This window comes from Lontra canadensis, unplaced genomic scaffold, assembly GCF_010015895.1.
Source record: "Lontra canadensis isolate GAN:19392208 unplaced genomic scaffold, GSC_riverotter_1.0 scaffold46, whole genome shotgun sequence".
In the NCBI taxonomy this organism is placed as follows: Eukaryota; Metazoa; Chordata; class Mammalia; order Carnivora; family Mustelidae; genus Lontra; species Lontra canadensis.
The window spans coordinates 9,792,461-9,812,541 of NW_022631040.1; the positions used below are offsets into that span (position 1 = coordinate 9,792,461).

General features: G+C 37.3%; 1 protein-coding gene across 2 annotated transcripts in view; it reads right to left on the reverse strand.

Annotated features, from left to right (window-relative positions):
* Nucleotides 1–20,081, reverse strand: part of GPATCH2 (G-patch domain containing 2) — a 169,243-nt gene that overhangs the window by 41,347 nt on the left and 107,815 nt on the right. Inside the window, exons 7-8 of one of the 2 annotated variants that reach the window (XM_032872928.1) lie at nt 8,012–8,051; nt 1,466–1,536 (exon numbers count right to left, since the gene is read on the reverse strand). The exons of the other annotated variant lie outside the window; for it this stretch is intronic. Coding sequence (XP_032728819.1) covers nt 1,466–1,536; nt 8,012–8,051 — 111 coding nt within the window. The remainder of the gene's footprint in view (nt 1–1,465; nt 1,537–8,011; nt 8,052–20,081) is intronic. 2 annotated transcript variants of the gene reach the window in all.

Here is a 20,081-nt window from a genome sequence, read left to right on the forward strand (position 1 = left end):
ATTTCTAACAATTATATGTTTTTTTTCCATTTTGCCTGATTAATTCCAATAGTGAGCTGCTGTCTGCTCATTTTATTTGTATGAATATTTCATCCACAGTTATTTATAAACTGTATACATTTTATACAGATATTGCTATAATCTTAGGAGCTGACATTCTTAGGGGTAAATATATTGGTTTTATGTTGACTATCACTGATGGTCAACTTATTATTTATTTGACATTTTCTTTTTTTTAAAGATTTTATTTATTTATTTGACAGAGTGAGAGAGATCACAAGAAGGCAGAGAGACAGGCAGAGAGAGAGGGGGAAGCAGGCTTCCCGCTGAATAGAGAGCCCAATGCAGGGCTTGATCCCAGGACCCTGTGACCATGACCTGAGCTGAAGGCAGAGGCTTAACCCACTGAGCCACCCAGGCGCCCCTATTTGACAGTTTTTGATTGTCTAAATTAGGCGGCCATGCTTGGAGAGGATTTACATTTGCTTCTTCAGAGATCGAGTGGGTTCTCAGTTGAGGTTACTTTGTACAACATTATACTTTAAAGCTCTATTGTTTCTTTGGTAAAGTTAAACACAGCAGCTAGCGCCCTACCAACGGGAAACCATGGGATGCAATTTATCTGAAGTCAGTTATCTTGTTAAAAATTGAGTAAGTGTAAATCCCAGGGTGGTAGTTCTCATCAATATTCTGAGGACCAGGGGTGCCTGGGTGGCTCAGTGGGTTAAAGCCTCTGCCTTTGGCTCAGGTCATGATCTCAGGGTCCTGGGATCGAGTCCCACCTCGGGCTCCCTGCTCAGTGGGGAGCCTGCTTCCCTCTCTCTCTCTCTCTGCCTGCCTCTCTACCTACTTGTGATCTCTGTCAAATAAATAAATAAAATCTTTAAAAAAATATTCTGAGGACCATTTTCATCTAAATAAAAATTAAGTCTTCAGAAACACCACATGCAAAATTTGAAAATATATATCTAAAACAACCGACTGAGACAAATTCTTTGTTAATGGAAAAAAATAACATCAACTCAGCAATATAAAATGAGTAAGAACCAGAAGCACTTCTTAAAATGAGTGTATTTTCTATAGACACATTTATATATTATTAGAATATACATGTTGCTCTCTCATAAGGTCTAAGTACCATATAAGTTAAGGGGAAAAAGATTTATTCTACTTTTTTAAATGGAAAACTAAAATGATTATTCTAAATCCTGATCTCGTATTGATTAGTTATGAGAAACGGAAATTTTCTTTTCTTTTAAAAATTCATTCTGAATGGTATCTCTCTATTCATTACTAATAATCCTGAAATCGACTCTAATAAACAATAGTTGAAATATTTCACACTGGCTCTTTAGACGGCAACTTCAAAGGCAACTCAGCTATCACTCATCCATTCATATTGGTATGGGGAGAAAAAGAGCACATGACTTAATAAGCAGAATTAAAAATGATCTGAATGGCTTACCTGCTAGCTGTTTTCACAGAACAGTTTTTCTTGTGTCCTCTTTCAGCTCGGTTATCTCTCAGAAGCTGATGCTATACAAAGTGTTAAGACAAAGTAGTAGAAACAAAAATATTTTCATTGTATTATTTTGGAAGTAGAAGGGTGATCCTCTCAGCAAAGGGACACCATTCCTGCATTTGCGGTAACTTTTTTTTTGCCTTCTACTGGTTTCTCTCACAAGGAAGATCACTGGGCTCACTGGAGATGCCACTGACACTCTTGTAACAAAACTGGGAGTAAGCGTTGGCAATCTGACGTTTCCCTGACAGCGAGACTGCTCCGAGCGGGAGGTTCTAGAACTCAGTCTTTATCCGAGTTCTCTGGAGTAGTCTTGGTTAAAGTCACATAACCTCTCTTGCCAAGGGCCTTTACCATTGCGTTCAGCTGTGAAGTTTTGAGAATTTGTCATTTATGCTGACATAAAAGATCTAATATTTTTCTGTATCTCCTGGCCTAACATGGTTAAGAAACACACTTAAAACATTTGTTTTCAAAGAAATTATTGGCTTGGAAATACATAATTAGAAAGTATGTATATACATTTGATTGCCTCCTCAAAATGCCTCACCATCCACTTCCCTTCACACTTGGCTTTGCCGTAACTAATTGGAAAGAAAAAAAAAAAAAAAACCCAGTAGTCAATACTCTGTACTATGTGTTTGCTCAAACTGTAGCTTATCTTATTTATGCAGAAATATAATTATACACAAGACTGGGCCAAAAGGAAGATGCACAGCATATTAGAAATTAACCCTAACAAAAGTAGAAATCTTAGAAGTACTGATGCAGATAGATCTAGGTTCTAATCCCAGCTGTGCCTGTAACTAACAAGTTACTAGGTTTTAATAACAGATTTGCCATTTACAAACTGGGCAGTTTTAGGCAAAGTACTTAACCCTCACGTCCATCTGTAAAAAGGAGATAATATTATCTACTGATAGGGTTGCCAGGAGGGTTAAACAAGATAAACCATGTAAAATGCTTAGCACTATGACCAAAACACAAGAAGTGCTGAGTAAAATGGTTCAAATGCTACCATTATGATTATAATTAATGAGTCTGGTTGTCAGTGGGTATTGCCTACCAGTAGCAATACCTTTTGATAAAAAACTGCTTTAAACTATTTAATGACATTATTTGGAATTAATAATTAGCAACATTTGGCCACCTTTGAGAGGAAACAGAACTTAGATCATCAACAATGTAGTTAAATCATTTATTTTTTCAGGACGGTCTTAATGATAAGTACATGTATGTTAAATTTCTCTTAAATATCTACCTCTTTCCTTCCCCACTACTACCATCCTAGTACCATGATTTTCTCTTACTTGCAAAGGCCTCCCTGCCTCCAGACTCACTCCTATCCAATCTATTCTCCACGCTGCAGCCAGTAATTCTAAAATTAGATCTAGTTTACTGCCTGCAGATAAACCCCTAAATCTTGTTCAAGCCTTTCATGGCCCTTCATACTTTGATTACATTTCTAAACTCCTAATTTCTTATGTTTCCCCCTACCCCAACCTAACCTTCCTACTTCTTCTTCTTCTTTTTTTTTTTTTCTTTTTGGTTTTAACTCCAGTATAGTAAACACACGTTCTGTTAGTTTCAGGTGTACAATACAGTGATTCGACAATTCTGTCCATTACTCAGTGCTCACTGTGATAAGGCCACTCTCCTTCCTCTGAGCCTATTTCACCCATCTCTCCACCCACCTCCCCTCTGGTGATGGTCACTAACCTCCTCTTCTCTAAATTACATAGCCCCGCCATACTGAGCTTTCTAGCTTGGCGTGTGCACCACATTCTCGCTCACCTGTGGCCCTTTGCTTCCCCTATTCATTCTTGCATCTCCAAGGTCCAGCACGGTGTCTGGTATAGTTTTAGTGCTCAGTAACTATTTGTTGAATGAATGAATGATGGAATAAATGTGATAAAGAAGTAGGGAGTGAGATCTAGTATCTGATAGGCAGCTGAAGCTCGATCTCATTATTACTACGTATAGAAAATGGCAACTATTTATCTTAAGTCCATTAATCTGAGAGTGTTTCAATTTAGAAACACTTCGTACCATGAAAACAAAATTGTTTCTGAAAATAAAAATAATTAATTACTTTGGCATTTCTAAGTCTAGTGCCTTTTAAGAACATATGTACAAACCAACATTTGTGACACAGATAGCCAGAGGTGAGATGATAAAATCTCTACATCCACCTGAAATTAATAGTAGTGGCTAACTAACTTACCTAATTTTAAGATAAAAGATATGTGAATGCTGTTTCAGCGGTTTGTGTTAAAAGAGTTACAGCAAAGAACTCAAAATCCTAAACACAACATTCTAAAATAAGAATTCTATTAGTTTAGTTTTGAAAATTCAACTATAAGGACCAAAATAAATATTAGGCCATGCGTACTAGGGTTGGATAGTTCTTGGACAGGCCACAACTTGGATCAACTTAAATGAGATAGCGCCTTCTCTAAATTCTAATGTTAGAGCTCCTTCTATGATATTCATGTGAGAATTTATTTTCTCCCTCAAATTTATAGTTTTGATGGGCTTTGTATACAAAAGGAGGTAAATACCAGAATTATCTAATACAGTGCTTCTATATTAAAAAGCCATCACAAATTTTCACACTTTATCAATAAAACTATAAATCTAGGTGTACCTTTGCAAATTTAAAATCAAACCAAGATAAAAAAATACAAATTCAGATCTATGGGTCATGAATCCAATTAATTAGTATGGGAAGCTAGATCTGTTAAGGGGCAAAGAAGAAAAAAGTAATCCAGAATGTTATTTGAACAGAAAACATGTATTTGTATTTGAAAGATTCTCAACACATCTCTGCTATGTCCCAAAGAACAAGAAAAAGGACGGCAGGGTGCAGTGGGGTAGAAGGCTAAGTCAGGTCCTGAGTTCATGGTCAAAGACACAAGAATCCTTGAGCTCTGCTCTAATAAGCAAGAGAAGCTCATCAGGTTTTGAGAAATTCCTCGCTCTTCTTATTGATGATTTTTCTGTTTCCTTGGACGACTATCAGTGTCACAAGTGAGGTCAATTTTCAAGATTCTGACTCGACCACGCCAACTCTGATTAATAACAGAACTTCTGAATATGGTGCGAAGTGCTTCTTACCTTCCAACTTTCAGATTGCTGGACTTAGGCCAGATGGAGACACAACTCCCTGATTAGTGACCTGCAGATGTATATTAAAAAATGACCCATATAAGAATTACATGAAAATTCATACGCACAAAACCTAGTACAATGTGAGGTTTACAAAAAGTTCACAGTTTTGAAAACTACTGCATTAAACCAGGAAGAGAAGTGTTCCTTGTGGATGATGGTTCTTACTGTCGGTAAGGGAGCAGGGGATTTCTGTGGCTCTTCATAATATTTTCACAAGATTATTAAAAGTTTCAAGTCCCTAATACAAGAGAATAAGCCAAGAGAGGAATTCTTCCACAGAAATGCTCTCTTTACCACCTGATACTCATTGGCATTCGCTCAGGAATATTTCTGTTAACAGCCACTTCTCTGTAATTTCTCAAGTGCCTACCGAAGAATTTCAAATCTCCTCACAGGTGGGCTCTCAGCGTCCTCACCCTAAAGGGAGAACTAAGTAATATCTAAACTGTGGCCTATGACTCCTTAAGATACTTGTAAATATAGTCAAAATGTCAAATCATTAGATGTTCAAAGAGGAAAAATCAGAATAAAGTAGGACCAAAAAAAAAAAAAAAAGATATCTCTTATAACTGCTTCTTTCTCCTTCCTTCCATTTCTGAACCAACTTTATTTCTCTTCTGGGGCCTTTATAACTGCCCTCTCTGTGGTTTTCTCAAACATTTCACAACAGACTGTGTCATTATTGCTTTCCTGCCCCAGATTATAACCACTACAGGGGAAAGCTACATTGTTTTTCTAAATACTTTCCTTCATAAAGATAGAGAGTACCTGAAAGATAATGGCTGATGGATAATAGTTATTTACTGAATGTGTAATAAAAGAGTGAGAAGTACGAATGGTGTCAATGGGTATGGGATTTAGGACTAAAGAACGGAAAGAGGAATTATAAGACAGAGGAAGTAGAAAGGGGTGGGCTTTCCAAAAAGTGACGGTAATGTTATCCTTTCTTTATGTTGCTAAGTTGGTATGGGAAAAAAAAAGGTCCTCATGCATGCCAACAGTCATTCATTCAACAATCTGGTGAAGGATTTTACATTTCTTAATGTTTTTGCATTTCATCACTTGCACTGAGGTTTATTTAGCAAAGTTTACTGTGCTAGACTTAGATCTGAGTAGAATTAAGAAATGTTCATCCCTCAGAACAGAAATGGTCTCTGTGTGGTTTGTATATGTACACCTAGGTACAACGATTTCTCAGTATTCATGGATTCCATATTTACAAATTTGCCTATTTGCAAAAATTTATTTGTAATGCCAAGATCATACTTCCGACATTTTTGTAGTCCTTCACAGACACGTGCGGAGTGGCAAAAATTTGGGTCCCCTGTCCGGCACACTCTTAGCTGAGGCCTGACGAGTAGATCCTTTGCTCGGTGTTTCAGCTCTCAGTGTTAACAAGCAGTCTGTTTAGTGCTATATTTTTTGCATTTTTGTGTTCTTCTTTTTTATTTAATCATTTAAAGTGGCCCCCAGGATAAAGCTGAGGTGCTGTCCAGTGTTCCTAAGTGCAAGGCTGTCAGAGACCTTACAGAGGAAACATGTGCATTAAACAAGCTTCCTTCAGATATTAAGAATCAATGATATCTATATTAAATAAGGTATCATTAAACATAAACATACATCAAGCAAGAATACGTATTGATCGGTAAATGAAAATGTTGTGACCTCTCAGGAACCTAACCTTGTATTTCCCTAGGAGCAGTGTTTTGGTATTTGCTACTATAGGGTTCACATCGACTTTATAGCCCACAGCTACTCTAGATAATAAGAATCAACTGTACTCATTAATTAATAACCTACATTCAAGACAGAAATCTGAAATGATGTATCAAAGTTTAAATGAAAGGCAGATTTGAAAATTGGTCAAAAAGATTTTAAAAATTAAAAGCAAAAAAGAAGTGCTCAACTTTTTTCTCTTTATGATATTAGCATTGTTGATTTTTAACTGTAGGAAGAAAATCTTGGCTAGAAGCAACCAGTTATACTGTGATATGAAAGACAACTTTATAACATTACTTTAGTATTTCTAAAAGATAGAAAAGGAGCTTTAAAAAAAATGTATTTTGGGATAATCTATATCCTGATATGACATATTACCCAGAAGCAGCATCTTCTTGTAAGCACTGTACATAGGTACATAGAGAGACACGAACCATTTGGGAAAGCAAAAGTCTAATTTTTACATTTTGAATAATAAGATAAACATATCACAGACATAACTTAGTCTGGTTAATTTCCAAATCTTTAGAAACAGCAGTCCATATTATACTATTATTATGGGAAGTATCTTTAAAGGGGACAATCACTCCTATGGAAAAGGGCAAGTTCACAAAATACTATTAAAGCTGAATTTACATGATATTTTTCTTTAGCTAGGCTCATGTGTGTTAAAAAGTTAGTATAGTTTATAATGAAGTATTTAACACCTTCTTATTATGAGAGTAAAAGGAACTATGGCATACACAACCAACTGTGGCTCAGCTTAAGAAATTAAACGTCATGAATATATTATCTACTTACCTACCTCTTTCCCTATCTACCTACCTACCCTTCACAGAAAATCATCTCTGTGGATGTGTGGTTTTTCATTCTCATGTATTTAAGGGTATTTCTTACATATTTTTGATCCAATTAGTAACTTTTATAATTCATAATGAAAAAAAAAATCAACAAGGATGCTAACTGTAAAATGCATATGCTTTAAAATTTATCAAAAACCTAAGCCCTAAATTACCACAGCATGCTGAGGAGAGAAAACGAATACATTCAAGGGAAAAATAAAGAAAGTACTTATTTTGTATGTGAAGTTCATTGAAACGAATGTCAAGTTTTTGTTAAGGTAACTAATCACTGTGCTGCCATGTATACTAGTAAGCAATAAAAGAAAAAACCTCATGGAAAAATATAACGTAAACTTGTAAGAAACTATTACCATCTTCTAAACTTCAAAAATAAAAATATTCTCTTGCTGGCTGACCTTACTTAATATTAAGCAATTTTTTGAGCATACGTACTATCTTGATACCTCAACTTTGTGAAAAACAAATGTAAATGGTGAAGTCCTACAAACAAGTGACTCCCACAGCCTTCCCGTGGAGGTGACATTTGTGACAAGGGAAAGTGGTGGTAAGAGAACATTCTGATGCTTACTGAGGATGAGGCATTTGGTTAGTGTGTTAAGCACAGGAACAATCAACTCCTTTTTCAATGAGCTAGGATTTCTATCTTTTCTCACAGAGCTGATCTACTACCTTGAAGGGAGATAGTTGATACCTGAAAGAGACTAAGAAACTTCCTTTTGGATAGAATGTTCCTTACCTGGCCATGCTCTGTCCTAGCACCAGGGTTAAACCAATGGCTGCAGAGGAAAGAGAAAAGGAGTTAGCATGAGCCTAACGAAAAGCACGTGCTCTCACATGACCCATCTGCATGTGCTTTAAGAAATGTATTCGCCACCAGCAATAGAGCCTTAAATATGCTTTATTTTAATGGATATTTCATGTAATTCTAGACTTACACCAATTTTGACAGAATTGTAAGAGTGCTCATAACCCAGTAATTTTCAATTTAATAAGCAAACTCAGTTAGAATTACATTTCCATTTAATTATGTTAACATAAACTGCTGGGACTGTATTCATTTTACGAATCAATTCTGGTTATAAAATCTTCAAATGCTATCATTTACCACAACTTAATTATAGCATCGTTACAACAAATTATGACCTTTGGATTGCCGGAGTTTTAAAAAAAACATTAAAAATACCAGAATATTCTATCCTCTGGCTCTGCCCCTAGGAAAAATCACTCAAAGCCCTTGGTGTAAATTCTGGAGCATCCAAGCTAGAGGTACCTTGAACCTGATCCTTCCACTGTGATAACAACTTGCGTTCTGGCTGAGAACAAGTTCAACAACAACGTTCAGAACATGGAAGTCGCTGTAGAGTTGACGCTTCCCTTCTTGAGTCGTCCTTGCCCTGCCTGACCCACCCACACTGCTTCCACCACTCCATGGATCCTCAGTAGGGACCCATCTGGGGAGGCCTCTTCAACCTCACAACCGGGGAGTTGTGATTAGTTGCCTGCCTAGGCCTTTGGCAGTATTCTGCATCAAAACTACTTGTAAACATCAAGGAGTAGGAAATCAAGAGAAACATGGTGGCAAATAAACCACAAAAAGCCCACAGAGAGTGATACCAATGTTATTATTTATGCTATTTGCTTTTTAGAGAACAATAATATTGAGGACTTGTGTTTCCCGAGCACTCTTTTGACACAGGACATGTATTATTTCCTCTCCTTGTAAAAACCTTACAAGGTTCTTCTCACTTTCCAGGTGCAGAAATGAGGTGCAGACACCAGGCTATTTGCCCACAGTGTGCACCCACCATACTATGCTGCAGAAGGACAAGACACTTACATTAAAAGGTCAGATTTCCTACGACTTTGATGTAATCTCCAGCCTTTGTGGTACTAACACCTGGGAATAAACAGCCTCTATGTTAATAGGATTTGTCTCTGCTCTTACTGGAACAACTTCTCAAGCTCATAGACGGTGATGCTCTTTGGCAGGTCACATTCTACCTTGATGTGGAATGGACACTTCTGGTATCTGTAAATGCCATCTGGATTAATAACCAACTAGAAGCAAGCTTTCACCCAGACAACCTGACTAATGTATTTCCCCCCGTTAGGTATTGTGCCTTTGTATGACCAATGTATGGTTTACTAAATCATGGTGTGTAAGTGATCCTTTCAGAGTTCAAGACAGAACAGCAGATTTAATAGAAAAAAAATCATTGATATGTTTTTGGATTAGACATCATAAAGAACTTTTGAGGAACAACCACTTTTTGTGTTTTAGTATCATATCAAAGAATAGCTACAATGATCTGGAATGAAAAGGCTATTAAAATACTCCTTCCTTGTCCAACTACTTTTCTTCATATGCTTCAACCAAAGCAACATCTCACCCCAGGTTGAAAAGAATCCAAGCTGTCTTTTATAAAGCCAGACATTAAAGTAATCTGTGCAAACAATAGCATGTTCTCACTAATTTTTTTGGGCGAAAAAAATAGCATATTTTCCTAAAAATATGCTATTTATGTTAACATGTAATGGGCCTACTATATATTTATATATACATATTTTTTTAGAGAGAATATATATGAGCACGCACACATGCATATGTGCACGAGAATGGGGGTGGGGGTGGGGACAAAGGGAGAGGGAGGGAGAGAATCTCAATCAGCCCAACACAAGGCGCAATCTCAAATCCCAAAATCATGACCTGAGCTGAAATCAAAAGAGTTGGATGCTTAACCAACTGAGCCACCCAGGTGCCCCTGGGCTTATTATATTTTTTAATAAATACAGAAATACTGCTAAGATTCTTTTTGTCACAAACCGAGTCTCCATCTAGCTAGTTTACTAGCCCAGTGAATGGCAGCACTGACCTTCCAATGGACAACTAAACTCAGCTTGGACCCCTTTCTCTTTCCTATCCAAACCACCAGCGAGTTACTTTTCTTATACCTGCTAACTTGACTCCATTTCTCATACTGCAGAGCTACAGTGATGCTTCCAAGTTCCATTCTTTGAATATTTGGTTATTCACACCCTTACCTCAAGCAAACAAATAAATAAACAAACGCAAACCAAGGTCTGAAGGGTTGTCCACTGGTCTCGGGAGAAAGAATCCCTAAATGGCCCACTGGCCTCAGCATCATCAGTCCTTGCTTCCCTTCCTCCCGTCTCACCCAATACTCCCTCTTGCTCTCCCATTCTGTGCTTATTGCTAACATTCCTTTCACCATCTGAACACAGAGCTATTCTCTCCGCTTGAAATGCTCCTCTTGTCATTATCCCCTTAATTCTTGGAGGTTTCATCTCAAGCTTGTGTTCCTTAAGGAAGCCTTTTATTTCCATCTTTAGTTCAAATTCTTCACCTGGGTGGTGCAGTCGATTAAGCCTCTGACGCTTGGTTTTGGTTCAGGTCATGATCTCATGGTTGTGAGATCAAGCCCCATGGTGGGCTCTGGGCTCAACGCGGAGTCTGCTTGAGATTCTCTCCCTTTTCCCCATGCCTCTCCTACTTGCACTCTCTCTCTCTACAATAAATAAATAAATCTTTATTTAAAAACATTCTCTTTTAGAGTACTCAGCTCACTATATAATAATCATCTGTGTGTCAGTCTGTACATACACATTTATGTGTGTGCTTACTGATCAATGTCTCTTTTCTCTACTAGGTTGTGCCATGTCTGTCTTGTTCATTACTACAGATCTAGCACATAGTAGGCCTCACAGATATTTTCTGAACAGACGGATAAATGAATGGCTTGAGATACAGAGCAGAGTTTTAACAACCATGTTATTCTACGAAATGAGAAGAATCACAGCAGTGGCTTAGGTGGTCTTCTAGATTCTTTCGGGGTCTCATGTTCTGTGGACCAGATGACCATGATGTAAAGATTATTCCTCATTATTTTTTTTTTCTATGAAACAAAAAGTCAATTCGAAAACTATGCTCTGACTATACTCAAGAGAACCTTCATTTCTTTTATTAAACTGCAAATGTAAACCCAGGAAGTTCAGAATGGTGTGCTTGCTAAATCATGCGTTTTAGAATCAGAAAGATCTAGGTTTGAATATAGGCTCTGGTCCTTACTACCAAGGTGAACTGTGACAAATTAATTTTCTGAGTGTGGGTGCAATGCTGGGATTTAGAGGAAAACTATATATTTGGTTATTCAGATGATTAAAATGTATTTCTCATATGTATTTGGTCTTACTCCATGGTTCCCTGCTCACAGCTCTGAAAACCCTTAGAATTTCCTTAAGTGTTGAGAGTGACATTGTTATGTTAATGAGGTGGCTTTTGGACATTCCCTAAGGCTGGGAGCTAGTGGCCAGGGGAGCCAACTATGAGACTGGCGGTTGGATTTTTCAGTCTCAATACCTGACCTCTGGGGAGGGGAGAGGGCTGGAGGTTGAATCCATACCCAAAGCCAGTGATTTAATCAATTGTACCTATGTAATGAAGCCTCCATAAAAACCCAAAAAGGCAAGGTTTGAAAAGTTTCCAGATAGGGGAAGAGAGAAGATGTAGGGACAGTGGTATATACCTGGATCCGACATGAAAGTTCCACACACCTTCTCCCATACCTGGCCCTGGTGTATCTCTTCCATCTGGCTGTTGCTGAGTTATATGCTTTTATAATAAACTAGTAATCTAGTAAGTAAGACATTTCTCTGAATTTGTGAGCAAATTAAATAAACCCAAGGAAGGTGATGCAGGGACCTCGGATTCATAGCCAGAATCCGACTGGTGTCCTGAGCTGGAGGCAGTCGTTGGAACCTCTGATTTGTATCTGGGGGGTCAGAAGCACAGGAAACAGCCCGGGCTTGCCAGGGGCATCTGGAGATGTAGGGCGTTAGGGGGCAAGGTGGTCTCGTAGGACTCAACCTGTAACTTGTACCATCTGATGCCATCTCTGGGTACCTGGTGGCAAAGCTAAGTTGAAACAGGACAGTCAGTTGGTGTCCTGGACACTTGCTTGTTGTCATGAGGAAAAGCCAGTGTCAGAAATGACATGTTCTGTATGAGTGTTAAAGAAGACACACAGGAGGGGCGCCTGGGTGGCTCAGTCGGGTAAGCGTCTGCCCTCAGCTCAGGTCATGATCTCAAGATCCTGCAATGGGAACCCATGTCGCGCTCCCTGCTCGGCGGGGAGTCTGCTTCTCCCTCTCCTTCCGGCTCCTGCTCTCTAGTGCTATCTCTGTCTCTCTCTAATAAATACAGAAAAATCTTTAAAAAAACCACACACACACAGGAAAACTTAGGAGGGAAAAATCTGAGTTTTTCCATTATATTTGGTCTCTTTCTCATCTATACAATAAAATTAATCCTACTTCTCTTATAGGATTGGGAAGCTTAAATATGCTAAGAACCTGGCATAGAGTAGGTATTTAAAATAAATATTTATTTTCTTCTCCTATAGTACACAGTGGAATACAGTAATATGTGAACTTTTACTCTGTGAATTTTTGTAATAACTTCCTATTTATTCCTAAATGTCAGTAGATACACCAGTGTTCAAGTGTAATATTTATAGGATTCCCCCCACTCCAGTTTTAGTGGGTTATCATACATAATAAATGCTGAATACAATTTTTTTAAATTGACTTTTGGTTGAATAGAATATACCGTGTGACTTTCCAAAAGTCCGATCACGTATAAAATGGGGCTGTTAGGACTGCTTCAGGGAGGCAGTAAGAAACTGTGCATATGAAAACATGCACAGAGAGAGTGGTGTATATGAAAATACTCTGGAAAATATAATATACTATCCAGATAAAGCATTATCATCATCATCATCAACCTAAAATGTTTTACACCTGCTTTAATAATTATTCTGTTATTTTACATAAGTACTTTATAAAAATGTCTTATGTATAGGACTGTTCTTATCCTTATTCCAGAGATAAAAATTAAGACACATGTAGGTTAAAACGATTTCCCAAGGGAATCACAATAAATCAGAGGAGGAATTGATCCAGTATATTTTATTTATCTTAATCTGAAGTTGAAGCCACTTTTATTTTTATAAAGCAATAGATGCTAAATTTCAAAGTACGAAAGTATTCCCAATGAACTAACCTTTAATCCAGGCAAATCTTGCTTTAAGCAAACTTGATATTTATACAAAAGATAAAAACAGGTGTAAATATTTGCTTTATAAAGGAAATCATCATGGGATTACAGGTAGTTACCCACCTGCATTTAAAATAAGTTTTGATTTACATATAGTACTGCAGGTAAAAGTCTTATTCTTTAAAATGAAATAAAAGCAAATACAAATATTATTTAAAAATCAGTTAATATATCATGTTTACTCAATTTAAAAACAGGTATCTCATAAGTGATTGGAAAAAAGGGAAAAATTCTGGAACCATTTAGGGTTAGCACAGAAAGGGAGGTAGAGTGAACAGGAAGTAACTCCAAAAATGAAGTCTTCAATATTTTTAAAAGAAAATGTAGTCATATGTTAATTTTATATTCTGCATTTTCTAGTATTTTCAGAAAGTCAACAGAATAGTTAAACGTGATTTTTAAAACAACATGTTACTTTGCAGAAATCAGATACAAATGTCTCTGCTTTAGTTGGATTGGGTATCTCGTCACTTTTTGTGCACGTTTTCGTAGTTATTTTTATGACTATTTCATGTATCTGGGATAAATATTTTCTATTCAAAGAGCCCTAACATATATTAACAACTGGATTACCTATGCAATATATATACAGTTATATACGATTATACAAAATATAAATACAGTTAGTATGACGTTAGGTATTATTTTATTAACAATCACCTTTTCCTAACTCTGCAGGCCTTCTCACTATCTGCACAGATAGCATCTCATTTTACCTTTAAAACTGAGATTCCATAATCTGAGGTGTGTGGCAAGGTTGGCTGTTCACCAAATTTCTCTAAGTAGGTCTTTTTAATAATTGAAGTTATTGTCAAATATAATTTTTATAGAAACTATCCAAACTTTTATTTCTTTTTAAAGACTTTATTTATTTATTAGAGAGAGAGAGAGAGAGCACAAGCAGGGGGAGTGGCAGAGGGAAAAGGAGAGGGAGAAACAGAATCCCCAGCAAGGAGGGAATCCGACATGGGGTCCGATCCCAGGACCCTGAGATCATGACCTGAGCTGAAAGCATCTGCCTTACTAGTGCCTCACTAGTGATTGAGCCCCCCAGGTGCCTCTAACCATACTATTATTCATCAACTTCTAGGACTCTCAAAAACTCAGCTGAAAACTTTCTGTGACGTAGGCTTTTTCACAATGAGTGCCCTGCTGGGCATTTGTTCTATTAACTCTGAAAACATCCTTTTTCACTTCTCAACTCAGCAGCCCTGCTTCTTTTGACTGGTCATTTTTAGGCTACCCTTCCCTAAACTTGGTTGACCATGTGACCATATAAAAGCATGGTTTCAAAACTGAAATTCCTACACACTATTGTGTTGGAGCCTTTAAAATATTTTTTCCCTTACTCGTTAGAATCTGTTTTTAAGCTTGAAATGCTATGAGGTAAAATTATTTAAAGTATTGCTACATCAGACTGTTTTTTAGGTGACCTTCTAAAGCAAAACATGTATCAACTTAGAAGAATCAGTTAACTGACTGAAGGCAGTACTTGTTCTTACTTCCAATTAGGAGTTGCTGAATATTTGGTAATTTAATGACTGTTTCTAGCCATTCTTTCAGATTAGTTATCACAGCTTTGAGGTAAAACTGCAGTAGGGATGACACAAGGCCATGACGGTTAGTCTGTGCTTTCCCTATGCTTTTGGGCAAGTATCAGGAAGGGAGTGTGTCCTTCTCTCACTAGCCAGTAGTGGAACTGGCTAACCTTCACCCCAGAGCCCACGATTTGATGCGTAAGGCATCGTGCTGCATACAGTCATTTAAAGAAGATGAAGTGTCCAACCACGGCAAACTCATGATTCGTACTGAGGTGAATGAAGTCTGTATATAGTAACTATATTCTAGAGAATAATGTGATAAATACTATCATCAGGTAGAAATAAATATCTCAAGAGAGAATACAGAAGGCACAGAAAATGGTTAGTGGCACTTCTGTGAAAAATGCCAAGGATTCCTGAAACACTATATTGCCTCCTTGACAGCCCTGGAAATGCCTACACTTCCAGACTTCCAGCCATGCCAGTAAACTAAACTGCAATTTGTCTAAACCATTATTTGTAGAACATTCTGTTACTTTTTCCTGCAAGCATTCTATTCAACATGGGTCTTCAACCACTTTTGCATACATGTTGTCTGGCACAGTTATGAAAATATCCCCCTCACCTATTTTAGGTAGAAATCTAAAATTTTTCACCATAAATTTAAATATTTGCAGAAGATTAGTTTCTTGCAACTGTATATATTAACATTTTAGAAGAAAACCATTACACCGCTCCTCTAAATATACACATTGGGATCCGAATATCATCACTGATTTCATATCTGCTTTGACAACAAAACAAAACAAAACACTATGAAAAGCACTTCTTTAAATGTTGAAAATTTACCTGGCTTATTTTCTCCTTGAATCTCCAATATCACTGTCACATAGAAGTTTATCCTAATGTAGTATCTTTTTATGCTTGAAAGTCTTTTATTAGTAACCTTGCCATATTCCTTTGCAACAATAATGTGTGTCTTTATCTGTCTATCTATCCATCCATCCAGTTTTCTTAAATTTCTGTGACTATAAAACTAGAGTTAATAAATTATTTTCATGAATTTATCGGTCAGTCAACACTGGTAACTACTCTTAGTTGATAAGTTATTTAAGATCTGAAAACGTTATCATTAGTATTTAATTAATGAAACCAGCATAAATGTTTTGATAGCCCTAAACATAAAATAATACAATTTTATTAGGAGTGGCATAAAAAACTTTTTTCCCCAAACTAGTTCATGTAACCATAGATGAGTATTATCCTTTATCATTGATTCTATTCATACTTCTCATTTTTATCAATTTGAGTGCTCAGAAACCTTGTTCACATAAATTGGTGAGTGGAAATAAAAAGAATCTGGTTAGAGCAGTCATTTGATTATCAAACTCCTTCAGAGATTTATGCCAAAAATCACACAATGATTTTTAGATTAAGGAGAATTTTTAACAATCTACCAACAGCTAAAAACAAACAATTAGAAACTATCTACCTAATTTGCAAAAGGCTTTGTGATTTGGTCATTAGATTCCATCTGCCAACATACAATATCAGCATAATATTTGGAATGTCCCTCTATTTGGAACCCAAAAGGATTTTACACTGTGAAGCAATGTGCCAAAGTAAGAGTAGGACTGGAGGGTGTAGGGAGGGAAAGTGGGGGGGTTGGGGGGGAGTGTCTTTTTTTCCGAAGTGGGAAAAAACCAATTGTGAAAAATGAGAATCAGCGAAGTAACCAAGGCTAATGATTTCAGGAAAGAAGGTCTATATATATGGAAGCAAAGGAATCTGGAAATTGACTCCCTTAAAACTCTTGGTGACCAGGATTGCCTTAGAAATTATTTGCATATCCTGAGGGTATAAATATCTTGTTTTTTTCTATTATGAGACACCAAATGTGGCAGCAGGAGTCAGTTTTGTGTATCTAACTTTATAATAAGGAACAGGTTGAATGAAGTATGGACTTAATTATCTGGGATGATGGTCAGGGAGGCATATAACTAAAACTATGTCCAGACTTACCTCAAACACTATATACCTTCTCCTGTTAAAGGAAATGTTAGGAAAATTTCAGATATTGGGTTTCCTCCCCAGGACAATGAAAGAGACAAAATGAAGCACAAATGCGTTCAGTTTTTAAATTGACTAGAGAAAGAGGCCAGTACTAACAGGTAACTCAAATGGGACTGTGTGTGTGTGTGTTTGTGTGTGTGTGTGTGTGTGTGTGTGTGTAGTGTAAAATGTGCCTGTGTACTTATTTATTTGTATAAAATAAAATTCTCTTATGCTGTATCCTATGGTATCTCCCAAAAAGAAACTTGTAGAATGAGGACTCCAAGGCACCTTCTTCATTTGCTCTACATGGGTAAGGGCAGGCCTAAAGAAAGGGATAAAAATACAGATTTGCTAAAAGAGATACTTCAGTCTAGAGATTACAATTCAAGTTTAATGAGAGACTCATAATTAGGGAAAGTCAGGTTTGGAATTTCCACGTGGAAGCAGGTAGTGGCGTGGAAGCTAGAGTGAACAGGGCTATGACTACCATGACTATGGCTCTGGTCTAGACCTTCTTCAGCACAGAAGTTTCTTAAAGATGGTACCTAACCTCTGAAGGTCATTGTTTCACATGGCTCAAGGCAAAAGCCTTTAGCATAAAAGCTAAGTAAGGATATAGGAAAAACATCATGGCCACTAACATTTACAGGCAAGGAATAGTAACCATAAACACAACAGAAACCTACTACATTCTTGAAGGAATCCTAATGCCTAAACAAACAACGTGGCCACTCGTGACTTTAAACTCCTGCTGATATTCACTAACCAGAAAGGGGCTGCTAGGGACATAGATGGTGACAGAGGAGGCCACTGAACTCTCCCTTTCCATAGACACAACGATTGTACAGCTACACGTGGAATAATTTCCTCTGAGAGAAATGCATAAACTACTTGAGTGACTCCTACATGTCAGGCAGATGAGGAAAAAACCCACACTGAAGTAGGTAGGAAAGGCTGAGACACATTCTCACCATAAATCCCACCCCTGGCACTAAGCCATATACTCAGGAAGAAACCCCAAATTCCCAACTTCTCCCTGAGGGGCACAGGGTTTGGAACATATACCCAGTATTCCAACTTTCAGGACTCTTATCCTGGGATGGGGCCCTGAAACATCTAGCTCTATAAGCCAATGGGACTTCTGTCCACAAGACACATAGGACTATAGAAAGCAAACAGGCAGTTCTTAATGGGCACGCAAGCACTTACCACAGCAAAAACAGTTCTAAGAGGGAAGTTTATGGTGATAAAAACCTATATTAGGATATTAGGGGGAAAAAAAGGATCTCAAGTAAACAACTTTATACCTCAAGGAAGTATACACAGAAAAAAAAAAAAAAACCCAAACAAAAAACTCCCCAAAAAACTAAGCCCAAAACTAGCAAAAAGAAGGAAATACCAAAGATTATAGTTTAAGTAAACGAAATAGAAAAGATAACAGAACTGAATGAATGAAACTGAAAGCTAGATTTTATAAAGAGAGAACAGACAACGCTTTAGCTAGACTAAGAAAAAAGAGAGAAAACTAAAATAAATAAAATCAGAAATGAAATGAAGACATTACAACTGTTAACACAGAAATACTAAGGATCATAAGAAACTACTATAAACCATTACATGCCAACATATTAGATACCATAGGAATGGACAAATTCCTAGAAATACAGTCTACCAATTTCAAATAATAATTAGATAATCTGAACAGACCAATTTCTAGTAAGGAGATTGAAGCAGTAATCAAAAACCTCCCCAGAAAAGAAAAGTCGAGGACCATACGACTTTACTGGTGAACTCTACCAAACATTTAAAGAAGAATTAATAGACAGCCATTGTACTACACTGAACTCCACAAAGACACTTCTGGGGCAAGGGAGATTCAGACAGGCACTGGATGACTGTGCCTCATTGAAGAAAAATAAGTAAACATGGACAAAGAAGGTCCCAAGAAGCTGAGGGGCAAAATTTCATCATATGCATCCCTTGTGCAAACTTTCGAGCACAGAAGCACCCAGATGATTCTGTTAACTTCTCAGAGTTTTCTAAGAAGTGTTCAGAGAGGTAGGAAAACCATGTCTTTTAAAACGGAAAAAAAAAAAAAAAAATTGGGGCACTTAGGTAGCTCAGTCAGTTAGGCATTCAACTCCTGGTTTTGGCTTAGGTTATGATCTCACTGTCAGGAGACCGAGCCCCATGTCAGGCTCTGTACTCAGTTCAGAGTCTGCTTGAGATTCTTTCCCCCTGCCTTTGCTCCTCCCCCCGTTTGCATGCGTGCTCTCTCTAGAATAAACAAAATCTAAAAATTGAAGACATGGCAAAGGTGGACAAGGCCTGTGATGAAAGAAAAATGAAAAGTTACATCCTTCCTAAAAGGGAAACCAAAACAAGTTCAAGGATCACAATGCACCCAAGAGGACTCTTGTGGCCTTTTTCTTGTTTTGTTCTGAGTATCATTCCCAAATCAGCATCCCAGCCTATGCACTGGTGATGTTGTAAAGAAACAGGGAGAGAAGGGGGATAGTTGCAGCAGATGACAAGCTGCTTTATGAAGAGAAGGCTGCTAAACTAAAGAAAAGTGCAGAAAGGAGACTGCTGCATACCCAGCTACAGGAGAGCCTGCTGAGGCAAAAAAGGGAGTTGTCAAGGCTGAAAAATAAATGAAAAAATGGAAGAGGAGGAAGATGAGGAAGATGAAGATGATGAAGAGGAAGATGATAAGTTGATTCTAGCAAGGTTTGCTTTTTTCTTATCTATAAAGCATTTAACACCCTTTATACACAACTCATTCTTTTTAAAGAAAAAAGACTAAAATGTAATGTTGTATAAGTTATGGTTTTAAACTGTTCAGTGTCTATTTCTGTATAGTTAACATACTACCAAATGTGTCTTTAGATAGCCTTGTCCTGGTGGTATTTTCAATAGCCACTAACCTTGCCTGGCACAGGATGGGGTTGCAAATTGGTATGGAGATTTAGAGCAGCTTCTTGTTGGTGCACACCACAAATTATTTATCAATGGGAATGGTACTGTCCTCATTTTCCCTTGTCTCTGAGGCAGCTAATACAAAATAATTGTTCTGT